Source organism: Dermochelys coriacea, chromosome 5 (genome assembly GCF_009764565.3).
Source record: "Dermochelys coriacea isolate rDerCor1 chromosome 5, rDerCor1.pri.v4, whole genome shotgun sequence".
NCBI lineage: Eukaryota > Metazoa > Chordata > Testudines > Dermochelyidae > Dermochelys > Dermochelys coriacea.
In genome coordinates, this window is record NC_050072.1 from 13,800,152 (window position 1) to 13,812,816 (window position 12,665).

Here is a 12,665-nt window from a genome sequence, read left to right on the forward strand (position 1 = left end):
TGTCAATATCCTTTTGTTTCAGACATTCCGTGACAGCAGATGCAATATCTTAGCCCCGAGTTTGTCCTCTGAGTGACAATAACACAATCAACTCTTGAGGACCTTGATCATTAATGTATTTGCCAAGTAAGGCAACCTGAGCAATGTCATCCACGTCGCATGTCTCATCGTAGGTAATAGAAAAATCTGGTGTTGCTCTAACATCACTAATCTGCTGGCTGGTTACGTCTGTGGCCATCTTAATAGTTCTATCCTTTACAGTCTTTGCAGATAATGGCATTTCTCAAATTTTCTAAACTATTTCATCTTTGTTTTTAAAATCGCCGAAGCAGTGCTCAGATGTTTTAATGAAACATTCTTTCACCTATTCTCCATCTGTGAATGGCTTTCCTCGTTTGACGATTTCTTGAGCTGCCACGAAACTAGCAGTAGCGGTTCCGCTTGGTGCCTTCATCCATATAGCAAATGTACATCTTGTTTGCTCTTCTTTGCGTTGGAGCACCTCTACTGCTTTTTAATCACCAGCTGGATAGGGTTCAGCAAACATCCAAGGTTTCTTTTCAAAATGTCTTTCTAGTTTTGATTTCTTATTGTTGGATAGTTTGGATAGATTGTTTGGATAGATTGTTGGATAGTACTACGGGAGTCTGGCTGAACTCGCTATAAAAACGTAAGACTCAGTCCAATCATTTTGAAATTGTTGATGTTCGTCTTCTATCTTTCTCTTTTTGATTGAAGGTGTTTATCTGATCTGTTTTATTTCTGACTTCAGACTTTTTCAAACTGTTGGCCATTATAACATACTAATAAAGACAGAGCACAGCCACTTCCTTTTCACAAGAAATTCCAAGAGTTTTATTGGTAGACAATAGTTGCCTTGGTAATGAGCCATTTGAATTTGAATATAAACAGGAGGGGGCTCCGGTCTGGGGCAGCGGATTGGGGTGCAGGGGGGGTGCGGGGTCTGGGAGGAAGTTTGGGTGCAGGAGGGGGTTCTGACCTGGGGCAGAGGGGTGGGGTGTGAGGTGCTGGCTCTGGCCGGGAAGCGCTTACCACTAGCAGCTCCCAGCCAGCAGGGCTGAGGCTGCCTGCCTGCTCGCCTGCCTGCTCTGGCCCCACGCCTCTCTCAGAAGTGGCTGGCTGCTGTATGTCTCTGCATGCCCCGGGCGGGGAGGAAGCAGCTCCGTACGCTGCTCCCACCCCCAGCCCCATGCTCACAGCTTCCATTGGCCGGGAGCTGCAGGGGTGGTGCTTGTGGATGCAGGCAGCACATGGAGACCCCGCTGCCCCTCTCCCCCCAAGGTGCGCGCAAAGATGTACCAGCAGCCAGCCGCTTCCAGGAGCGGCATGGGGCCAGGGAAGGCAAGCAGCCTGCCTGAAACCTGCTGTACCACCAGCCGGGAGCCACCTGTGGTAAGCGCCTCCAGGCCAGAGCCTACACCTCGCACCCCCTCAAAAAATAGCTGCCTGCAAGGGGGCAGCCAAAGAGACGCATGCAACTCCAGAGCCACAGGTTGCCAATCCCTGGTGTACAGAGTACACTGATAACGTTTGCGGATGATACCAAGCTGGGAGGTGTTGCAAGTCCTTTGGAGGATAGGATTAAAATTCAAAATGATCTGGACAAACTACAGAAATGGACTGAAGTAAATAGGATGAAATTCAATAAGGACAAAAGCAAAGTACGCCACGTTGGAAGGAACAATCAGTTGCACATACACAAAATAGGAAATGAGTACTATGGAAGGAGTACTGTGGAAAGGTAGCAGGGGGGGGGGTGGGGGGAGTCATAGTGGACCACAAGCTAAATATGAGTCAACAGCGTACCACTGTTGCAAAAAAAGCAAACATTCTGGGATGTATTAGGAGGAGTGTTGTAAGCAAGACAAGAAGTAATTCTTCTGCTGTACTCTGTCCTGATTAGGCCTTAACTGGAGTATTGTGTCCAGTTTTGGGCACCACATTTCAGGAAAGATGTGGTCAAATTGGAGAAATTCCAGAGAAGAGCCACAAAAATTATTAGAGGTCTAGAAAACATGACCTATGAGGGAAGACTGAAAAAATTGGGTATGTTTAGTCTGGAAAAGAGAAGACTGAGAGGGGACATACCAGCTTTCAAGTACATAAAAGGCTGCTACAAGGAGAAGGGAGAAGAATTGGTCTTCATAACCTCTGAGGCTAGGACAAGAAGCAATGGGCTTAAATTGCAGCAAGGGAGGTTTAGGTTGGACATTAGGAAAAACTGCCTGTCAGGGTGGTTAAGCACTGGAATAAATTGTTTAGGGAGGTTGTGGAATCTCCATCATTGGAAATTTTTAAGAGCAGGTTAGACAAATACCTGTCAGGGATGGTCTAGATAATACTTAGTCCTGCCTTGAGTACAGGGGACTGGACTAGATGACCTCTCAATGTCCCTTCCAGTCCTCTGATTCTATGAAAAGCCACAATTAGATAGGGAGTTCCAACCCACGGAGTTCCCCTTCCACAGGTTCTCCATGTGAGACTAGGGAGCATGGCCTGCATATCTTAGCACAGCCAGGCCCCTTCCCCCCCCCATATATAACCCAATCAGTTCTTAGCCACAAGGTACCCACCCCTATGCATGCTGCTACTGCCCCTGACACCCGAGGAGAGCTTATGGCCAATATGGCCACAAAATAATGCTGCCTTTGTAGCCTTCACATGTACCCATTTGGGGGCCCAGAGCCTAATGGAGTAACTACCCAGAGTCCAAGTCAAGTCACAACAGAAGGGGATGCCACTACAGGAAGATGAGGATGTGGGTGAAGATGAAAGGATTATGTGATTGCCAGAGACGCTACAGCACATGTCTTCAGAGATGGACCCATTGACTATATTTTTTAAAAACAATCTGTCCAGGACCATAGAAACAAGTTTTGCACAGATTTAATGACAGTGGAGGTTTGGCAAACAGGACTCTGGTCACAGGGGATTGCATGAACAAAGGCATGGCAGTATGGGGGAGAAAGGACACAGAGTACAGTCAAGGAGGGAGGGACTTGGACTAAGCAAAGAGGCCAGTGAAGAGGAAAAGGAGATAAGGGGCCAAAAGGGCCTTGAAAATCAAAACAAGGGGCTTGAATTTGATCCAGGAGGCAACAGCACTGGATGACAGATGATTTTTGCTGCAGAGTCCTGGATGGTTTAGAGGAGGGACTAGGCAAACATCAGGAAGGGCATAGATATGCAAGTGGCAATAGTGAGTGTGAGCTGGTCAAGGGCTTTCAGTGGGAAAGGCGAAGGATAGGAGTGTGGAGATGTGGAACTGCAGTGTCATTCATGAGCACAGCCTTGAAATGCTGCTTGAGTAGTTAACTACTATTGCACAGCCAAACTGGGAGCTAAACAGGTCTTTATATTGAAGTAGGGTATGGAATCCAAGATCTGAGTGTGGAGAACTTTCCTCCTATTCTGAAAATGGGAAAGTAACTTGGAGCTAAACCACTGCCATGTACCCTTTAAATGACTGCATGCCCTTTTAGGAACCATATTTTTCTGTTGAACTATTTCTTAAAGGTCTCAATCCTCTTATATCCCTCCTCTAAACCTTACTGCTTTACTAGCAGTAAATGCCCCTTCCCTGTTAATTTTTTCCAGATGTCCCCTTTTGTGGTCTCAGGTGCAGTTGCCCATATGTATAAATGTCCCATGATCTGCTACAACATACCCACGCCTATTTCCCTCTCAGGCGAACAATCCTGCCTTACTCCTGCCTCAGGTACATCTTCCAAATACTCGCTTAGAAAATCTCCCAAACACAGCATTTTCTTTCCTTCTGCTCACTATTGTCTGTCCTCCTCCTCACACCAGCTCTGTATTTGGATCACACTTACATGGCACATAACATCCTTGAGCGTCTGTTAGCTTATATTTGTCCCAGTGCTATACAGGGATTGGTTGGCTGAGGGAATTTACGCAGCACTCTGTTTATTAGTTAGCTGGGTAAGGGAGGTAGCTCCTTCAGGTTGCCCAAAGAAGGGCTCCATTATCTTGCATAGCTTTTGACTTTCACAGGATTTTGGAAAGAGGATGGGGGAGGTTAGGTTGGAGTCACTAAACTCAACCATGTTTGCAAGAGTAATTTCAAATCCTCAAGTCCTGGTGCAGAGGGACAGAGGAAGGTTGTGCATTGTATTTTTTTAAGCACTGGTCATTCACTTATTGTTGCTTATTTGTATAGCAGTAGCACCTAGGAGCCCACTCATGGACCAGGATCCCATTTTGCTGGGCCTTGCCATACACAGACCAAACAAACAGCCTCAAAGTGAAAGAGCTTCCATTATTTCTTGCATGCCCCATACTCAGCTCGCACAGCCCACACATACATTCATGTTTCCCCTTCTGTCATTTACAAAAATTTGCTCCATGTGAAATGTAACCACCCACAGAGATTATAGATAAACCTTCTTTCCTTTAGATAACGCCTGCTACGTATTCATTCTATTTTTTCTTAACAAGAAGCAGTGTGGCTTATTAACACAAAGCTATATTTGCAATAAGGTGAGTACTACAATGATGTACAATTACAGTCTAATAACTTAACACTCAGGAGCACTGTAAAACAACTGGAAAGGACTTGATTATTACAGCTTGCAAATGGACCAGGAAAGCCATTTACCATCATTACAAAGTTAGTTCATTTTGGTGGAATTTACACATGCAGGAAGAAAAATGCATGCTACAGAGTGAATTTCATTTTACAGCTGTATTATCCAAGTGCTTAAAAGCCTGAATCGGTCCCATGGGTTTTGAAGGATTTTTCGCATAGCATTAGAAAGAAAAAATAAATAAAATCTTGCAACTGTAGAGTTAATAGGACCCTGCTGAAGTCTAACTTCAAAAATTCATGGCCTATAAAGCCATTAAGGACCAGATTTTTGTTTCTGCACCATTCCTGTTCATAACAGCATCTAATTAAAACATCTGTAAAATATTGATTGTTTGAATTTTACATAAAACTTGAAAAAATAATTGTTACATGTTTGAATAGAAGGAGAGAAATCAGCAGTCACTGCTATTAGTAATGGTAATATCTTAAGTTGTAAGATATTCCTAATGTGTACCATCTCTACATTTAAATTAGTCAGATCACAGCAGAGAGAAGACACATGATAACTGAAACAAACATACGAGAACCAACAAAGCTGTTATCATTTAGGCTAAAAATGGCTGTTATGCTTTGTTGATGTTTATTATCTTGGCACATTTCTCATGGGTTTTATAGTTTAACTAACTTGGCACATTTCAGATGGGCTTTTTAAACAGTTACTTCCTAAACAGTCAAAAACAAAGACTCGATGAACTTCCCTCCTTTCCCTACATAATACAAGAAAGCAAATTGTTTCATCTGCTGGTTGGTTTCCCTCCACCTGCCATCTGACCAGATGAATACTTGGGAGACCTACTTTTCCACTCTCTGTGTTCCATCTTCAGCTAAGTAAGAGAGTTTACCAATGATTTGCCACTGGGTTGCACATCGGTATCATTTCCTTTCAGTGCTCTGCAGTGAGACGTGTTCATTGCCTGATTGCAGGTGTGATGCACACACTGTGCTCTGAGTTTTATTTTGTGAGGAGGAAGGGAGGCAACAATGTCAAAACAGAGTCAAGTTTCTCCAAACTAAATGCTTCTCTCATAGCATATGCTGTAGGATATGGTCCACTGCTTGTGGGAAGCTCTCACAGGTTAGGTAAGGAGCTGGATTAATTTTGTCTTCATCTGCTGCTCGATATTTACCTGAAATAAAAGAACAAAAAGGTGCTTTTTAAAAGCTGCTTCAGCTGCCCTGCCAGCCTGAAGTCTTCCCTGTAGCTAGGAGAGATTTTGTCTGATGCTCCTATCACTTGTACTTCACGAACAACAAGGCACCGTAAAAGGGATACCCATTTGGCATTCTCCTTGACCTAATGCATCATAGATGGTCTTCACAGAGCTAGGCTGAGATTCATTTAAGATTTGAGTTGAGATTCCTCTCTGGGGCAGTTTGACCAAAACCCAGACCCAGTTTTGCATTTGTTCAGATATATGCTGGAGTTGTTGTTCCAACACGGCTCTATTGCAGTGAACAAATGTATCACAAGATGTCAAAATCCATGCAGTACTTACCAGTCTTTACTAAAATACCTAGCATGCCAGCATTCTGGGCTCCACCGACATCATCCCTGCAATCCTGGCAGACAGAAGAGGAAACAAGGTTAATCTAGAGTTACAGAAACAATTTGTTTATGGGCATTCTGTGGTGTTCACCACCATGCGACGACCCAGCCTAATCAAAACAATAATGGGCCATATCCTGAAATTAGCACTTAGGTAACTTCAGTGAGAATTTTGCCCATGTGGGAGATTTGCTTGAGACAGAACTGCAAGATTTAAGCTAAAACTAATATGGTTTAAATACTCTAAACATTAAGGACCAGCTTTTAAAAAGCATTTATGCACCTAAAGATGCAGAGCGTTGCCTAGTGGGGTTTCTTAAATATCAAGATCAGTGGGAGTTGGGCACTTTTGGAAGTCCCACTAGATGCCTTTCTGCATCTTCAGGTGCACTCAAAACGTAGGAAATGCCAGAATTCGGGCTGCCGGAGTGCTTGACTTTGCAACGTTAATACTGTTCTTTTAATGTACTTAGCTTTTTAAAAAAAGAAACTGAAAAAATCCAAATTCCATCATGTAGCATCATATTGACACCCACATGGGTCATCAGCAGAGTTGGAATCTTTAGATTCACCGCACAGACCTCTGCCACTTGATCTAACAGAGAACGGGTTGTTGTCCTCTATGTGGACCAGCACTAGAGTGGGGATGAGACATACTTTGCCAGTGGGTGTCACAGACATTTGCTGACAGAAGAACGTTGACATGGAAATCTTGGGTTCTGTTCAGGCTCTGGAAAGGAGTGTGCTCTAGTGGGCACAGATTCTTCTGCCAGTTTCTCCCAGCCTTGACCCCTGCTGCTCTGTCCATTCCAGTCTGTCTTTGGCTCAGTCCTGCCACTTCCCCACGCCTGCTTTTTTCTCCCACTCTGCACTCCTTCTTGTCCCAATTCCATTCCTAGTCTCCTTACCCAGCTAGTCCCAATTTCTCCCCACACCTACATCTCATCTGACTCCTTGTCCCAATCCACTCTTTTCCCTGCCTTGTGGTCTGACTTTAGTCCCCTCTGTATTCAAATCGTATGGCTTCCTCCTCCAGGGAGCCTTGGCGCCAGCAACAAATCATTGAAAGCAAAAGAGAGACAGGCTCACTACTCTCAGTTCTGGTGCCTTAGCCCACCCAGGCCCAGAGGAGCTGGGAACAGCCATTACAGAGAAAGTCTGGAGGGAACATGCTCAGTCATGCAGGGGGGATGGCACATAAAAAAATCTGGTCAGTGCTAGCAGCTGTGAAAGGCTTGAGCATCCTCAGTATGGACAGAATCTTAATGATAACTGTCCCCCAAATTTGGGCAGATTTTTACAGGGACAGCAAAAGGCACATATTCGACTCAGAGGCCACCCATCTGCCAAATTTCAAGTTCCTGCTCCAAAGGATGGGGTGCTAGCACGGTTCAAAGAAAAGGTCACCAGAATTTTTTAACTTGGGGGAAAGCCATGCATTTTCCCTATGTCATTCTCAGAAACAGCTGAACCGTTTTAGCTGAAGTTTCCCCCAAAAAAATCAGCCTGAGGCAACACCAGCATGGAAAATTCTAGCCCAATCTTGGCAAAGTTATAAGCAATTGAAAACGGGGTCTTTTAATGGGAAGTGTTGGACCACCTTAACAGGTGGTGCTACCAGCCCTGCCCATAACACAATGCAAGATGAAAGCCATTTTGAAACATTCATTAATCACTCTGAATTAACGTCTGTTACAACGTAAAGGTCTGATCCTGAAGAAGGATCCATTATTCACAGACCCTTATTCCTGCAGAGAGACCTGCTGAACTCAATGGCATCCGGGGCTGGAGGTAGAGTTCCCGTGGGCAGTTATCTGCAGGATCAGGCCCCAGTTTTCTCCTGACAATATGCAATGTTTGGTTACTACAGCTCTGTAACAAACGTAAGGTAATTACTTTTTTAAACGTGGAATGTTTCAACCTCACCTTTAGTTGAGTATTCAGGAGCCAAACATTCAAGAGTGATGGTCTTTAAAGGGACTCAACTCCAATCTGGCCCAAGTGTATATTTTGTAAGAACAAGCTTTGGGATTTTAACAATGTGTTGTTGTAATTACCTGGTCTTAGTAACAGAGCTGAGGAAACTTGTTCCCTTGTAATAAGCGAGTAAGTTAGCAGTGTCCCTTTAAAAGAGCTACTATTTTCCTTGTTTTGGGTAAATATTTTAATTTTTTTTTAAATTAGTTATCTGAGATAGGTGCAGGATCATGGAAATGCTTATTTGGAGCTGGCAATCTGTGGCATAGCTGTACAGAGGAAGAATGGTCCTGTAGTTAAGTCACTGAGCTGGAACTCAGGAGGGGTGATTTCTATTCCTGGCTACAGATTCTGTGTGAGCTTGGGCAAGCTCAGTGAGGTTATGGGATTGATTAAATGGGTTTTGGATTAGACCTTAAGTGTTGTGTCTCAGTTCTCTCATCTCTAAAATGGGGTTGACAATGGGGGGATCTGATAATAGTCTTCAGCTATGTTAAGTGTTGTTATAAAGAGGATAGTGATCAGTTGTTCTCCATGTCCACTGAAGGTAGGACAAGAAATAATGGGTAGCAAAGGAGATTTAGGTTAGATATTAGGAAAAATTTAAAAGGTAGTTAAGCTCTGGACTAGGCTTAAGGGACTTTGTGGAATCCCCATCATTGGAGATTTTTAAGAACATGTTGGACAAACACCTATCAGGGATGGTCTGGGTTTACTTGGTCCTGCTTCAGTGCAGGGGGATGAACTTGATGACTTTTTGAGGTCCTTTCCAGTCCTACATTTCTATGATTCTAACATTTTCTTATCTCACAAGGGTGCTGGAAGGATATACTCCTCAAAGTTCTCACATACCATGGAGATGGTGGCCACCTAGGTAGATAAATGATTATGCGCTTACTCAGCCGTTACACTTACATCGCCAATCATAACGGTCTCCTCCGGCTTGCAGCCAGTCCCCGATAAGGCTTCTAGAAAGAAGGTTGTCTCTGGTTTCCCCACCACTGTTGCTTTGGTATCTGTAGCATATTCCAGTCCAGTTACGAAAGGTCCAGGGCCCAGAGCTAAGCCATCTTTCCTCTTATAATATCTAGCTTTGTGTATAGCTATAAGAGGGGCACCATCCAGGATCAACCTAGAGAGCCAAGAGAAGAGGGAAAAAAAACATGTTTTGCCTTGGATTCACTGATATGTGCTACTATGTGCCTGATCCTGCTTCCACATGCTGTAGGATCAGTATAAAATTTAAAACTCTACCTGGGGTTTTTGCAAGCAAGAATGAAATGAGTTTTTAATTATTCCTGCCAAAACAACCAGCATGCTCAGAAGCCTAGAAGAAAGCTGCCACTAGCACAGCATTGTCTGGAAAGATCCAGATAAACATGAATGGAATAGTATTTTGACTACTACTGCTTACTACAGCAATCATCATAATCTCACTGTTTACCTTGTGCTCCAGCACATGCTTTTTGTATCTACCTATTGTCTTATACGTATAAGCTCCCTGGAGCAGGGACCATCTGTCTGTTTTTTGTGTGTGTTCAATGCCTACCACAACGGGGCCCCCATGGGAAGCTCTAGGAATCAGTGCAACACAAAATAATAATAAATTAAACATGAATGTTTGTAATTTGGGGAGTCCACGGTTAAGAAGGTTTCCTTAAACTAATATTGGGTGTGACTGTGAATGTCCTAGAAGTTAAGGGAGCTCCACCCCCTCACAATCAGATTCTTTGTTTACATTTTACCATCACCTATATCATAGTTCTTCTCTACAATGGACACAGCAGCTCCATAAACATTGAAAGCATAATCAGTAGCACTGGAAAATCTGCTTAATTGCTTAGCTGAAGCAAGGGTCCTGGTACTACCAAGCACTGCTCAAATGTTACAATCCTGTCACCAGTCTTAGTTTCACTGCAATAAAAGACCTGTAGATTGTATCTATAAAAGCTGAGGTAATGATCATTGAGCACTTCCTGTTTGATTGGACAGCAAATTCTTCACATACTGCAGCCAATTCCAAGTCTTTATTACAACAGGTAGAAATGTAACCAGTACAGTGGAACAGTACAGTACAGTTCAGTCTCTTACAACTCAAGCAGTTTTCTAATAATACCAACAATAAGTCCAAGTTAAATGGATCCTAAGCCTCCAAACTAGTAGAAGACCAGTGTGTGGCTGAATACTTTGCACAAGGGTAGGTAAAATGGCACCGCACAAGCCACTGAAAAACGGGCACAAATGCAGTCACTTGTTTTAACCATGTTATCATTTCAGCGACCTAGAGACAAAAGAGACTAAATACTGTTTCTCAGTGGAGCACAGGAACAACTAGACTGGATCAGACACAAGGACTCAGCTTTTCCAGTATTCTGTCTTCACCTGTAGCTAGCAGCAGATTTTCAGAGGAAGATGCAAGAAATCTCACATTAGGCAGATGCAAGAGGGCTGGAGGGGGAGGGGGGAATCTGCCACCAACATTAGGTCTCCCAATTCCTAACAATTAGAGGTTGTTTTAAATCCTGAATCTCGAGATTCCAAAATGTATTAATTCTGGATATTCTTGTAACAAATGGCCAATCCCTTTTGGAATCTTGCTCACTTCTTGTTTGCTACAACATCCTGTGGCAATAATTCTACAGTTTAATTCCAAGTTTTGAAACCCATTTAATTCCATGTTAAACCACCTTAAGATAAATATGCAGTTAAGCCTCCAGATCCAGCAAGCCCATTACACCTATGGCATTGGAAAAAGACACTTTGAGCCTTACCTACGTAACCGAGTGTTCTTGCTGTTACCTCTCATTCCCCCTCCTGCCCATTACTTCTCACACTGGTTATGTCTAGTTGTAAATTAGACTGTAGCCTCTTCAGGGCAGGGACTGTCTTTTATATGTTTGTACAGAGCCAAGCACCAGTTAGATCCTGATTGGGGTTTTGGGTGTTACTACAATACAAATAATACATACTACTTTAAACCTCTGGTTATCTGAAGACAGGAGTGGAAGACTAGGGTGGATCACTCCATAACTGCCCTGTTCTGTATGCTCCCCCTGACACTCTCGTATAGGCCACTGTTGGAGACAGGATACTGGGCAAGATGGACCATGGTCTCAGCCAGTAAGGTAGCTCTTATCTTCTCACGACTTACCGAAATGCTTTATTCATCATCTGATAGTTAAAGTGCTCAGGAGCTAGTCCTACCACCACGGCATTGGGATCATTTGTAGGTATCCCTGGAAAATTAAAACCAAAACATAACCCCTCAGATTTACTTACTCTAAAAAACATTTGTAAACAACAATTTTTGTCTTATGATCAGTGAGCGAATTAGTTTATACCTAACAAAAAAAAGTTCAGCCTTCCATGTGGTTAAATGCCTCCCTGGACATCCTATACGAAATCAGAATAGAAGGGCTTTGTGCAGGGCAGCTAAGAAGAACTGGCAGGGGAAATGGAATCATCACCTACAACCCCTATAGCTTGTGGAGAGGCTGCCCGGACATTCCACTTCCATAGCCCAGGGCTGTATTAGCAGACATGATCTACAGAGGCTCCCTAAATAGGGGAATCAGAAAGTTCTGGATCCGTACGGTAACTGTGTCTCCAGCACAACCACAACCTCCTTCCCTCCAAGCTGCTCCAGAGAGACTTACCACAGCATGACTGCAGGGAGCATGCAGTCCTCGCATGCAGCTACTTCCCGTCTTATCCCTTCACCCAGCAGCACAACAGTAGTTTCACTGTGCCAGGACTTCTAGAAGCTGAAGGGGGGGACCGGCCATCTGGCCCATACTTAATCTAAATATGGCAGAAGCCATTAAATAAAGAGTCAACATTGACCAGTTACCACTGACAGTTCCCATTCTAAGAATAAAGGGAAAACTACAGCATCTCAGGAACCTGTCCTTTGTAGAACATGTAGGGACACATGCGGACATTTTAATGGTGACCACTATGAATAAAAGGTAAAAAGATTGCACTGTTCCCAGTGCCCTGTAGAAGAAGAGGTGTGAAAAAATGAATGGCTTCTCTCTTCCGGCACAAATGCACAAACTAGGAAATCTGAACAGGAAATTATAACCCTCTGAAACATGGAGCAGTTCTAACTTCCATGATCCTTGCTGATTACAATCCACAAGGACCACTGTAAGGAGGAAAGTGGGCAATCAGATCAATAGCAACTGATGGAAGATCCCAGAGGCAGATAAGATTGGATTCATTAGTTGATACACTCAGGGTTAACACTTTCCTGTTGAACATGGAGGCAAGTATTAATTTTTGGTTTTCACAAGAAGTGTTATCGTCTTTGGTTTAAACACACTGACGCCCTTTCATTTTAAAAGTAGACTGTGAGTACAGTTAGCCATTGGAAACAGAAGTCAGCATTTCCTGACACAGACACTTTTAGTTCAGTCCTCAGATCCATAAGTACATGCACATAAAATGGATTAATGTCCGTCTTCCAGCGCTGACAACAGATAAAAGGAGTTGATGTGTCAGGAATCTGCT

At 43.5% G+C, this 12,665-nt stretch overlaps 1 protein-coding gene across 4 annotated transcripts in view; it reads right to left on the bottom strand.

Moving 5' to 3' along the window:
- Nucleotides 1–4,489: 4,489 nt before the first annotated feature.
- The window catches only part of HDHD2 (haloacid dehalogenase like hydrolase domain containing 2), a 28,511-nt gene continuing 20,335 nt past the window's right edge, over nt 4,490–12,665 (bottom strand). For all 4 annotated transcript variants that reach the window (XM_043514352.1, XM_043514353.1, XM_043514350.1 and 1 more), the window contains exons 4-7: nt 11,305–11,389; nt 9,069–9,285; nt 6,127–6,190; nt 4,490–5,757 (exon numbers count right to left, since the gene is read on the bottom strand). In XM_043514352.1, coding sequence (XP_043370287.1) covers nt 5,654–5,757; nt 6,127–6,190; nt 9,069–9,285; nt 11,305–11,389 — 470 coding nt within the window. In that variant the 3' untranslated portion in view covers nt 4,490–5,653. The remainder of the gene's footprint in view (nt 5,758–6,126; nt 6,191–9,068; nt 9,286–11,304; nt 11,390–12,665) is intronic.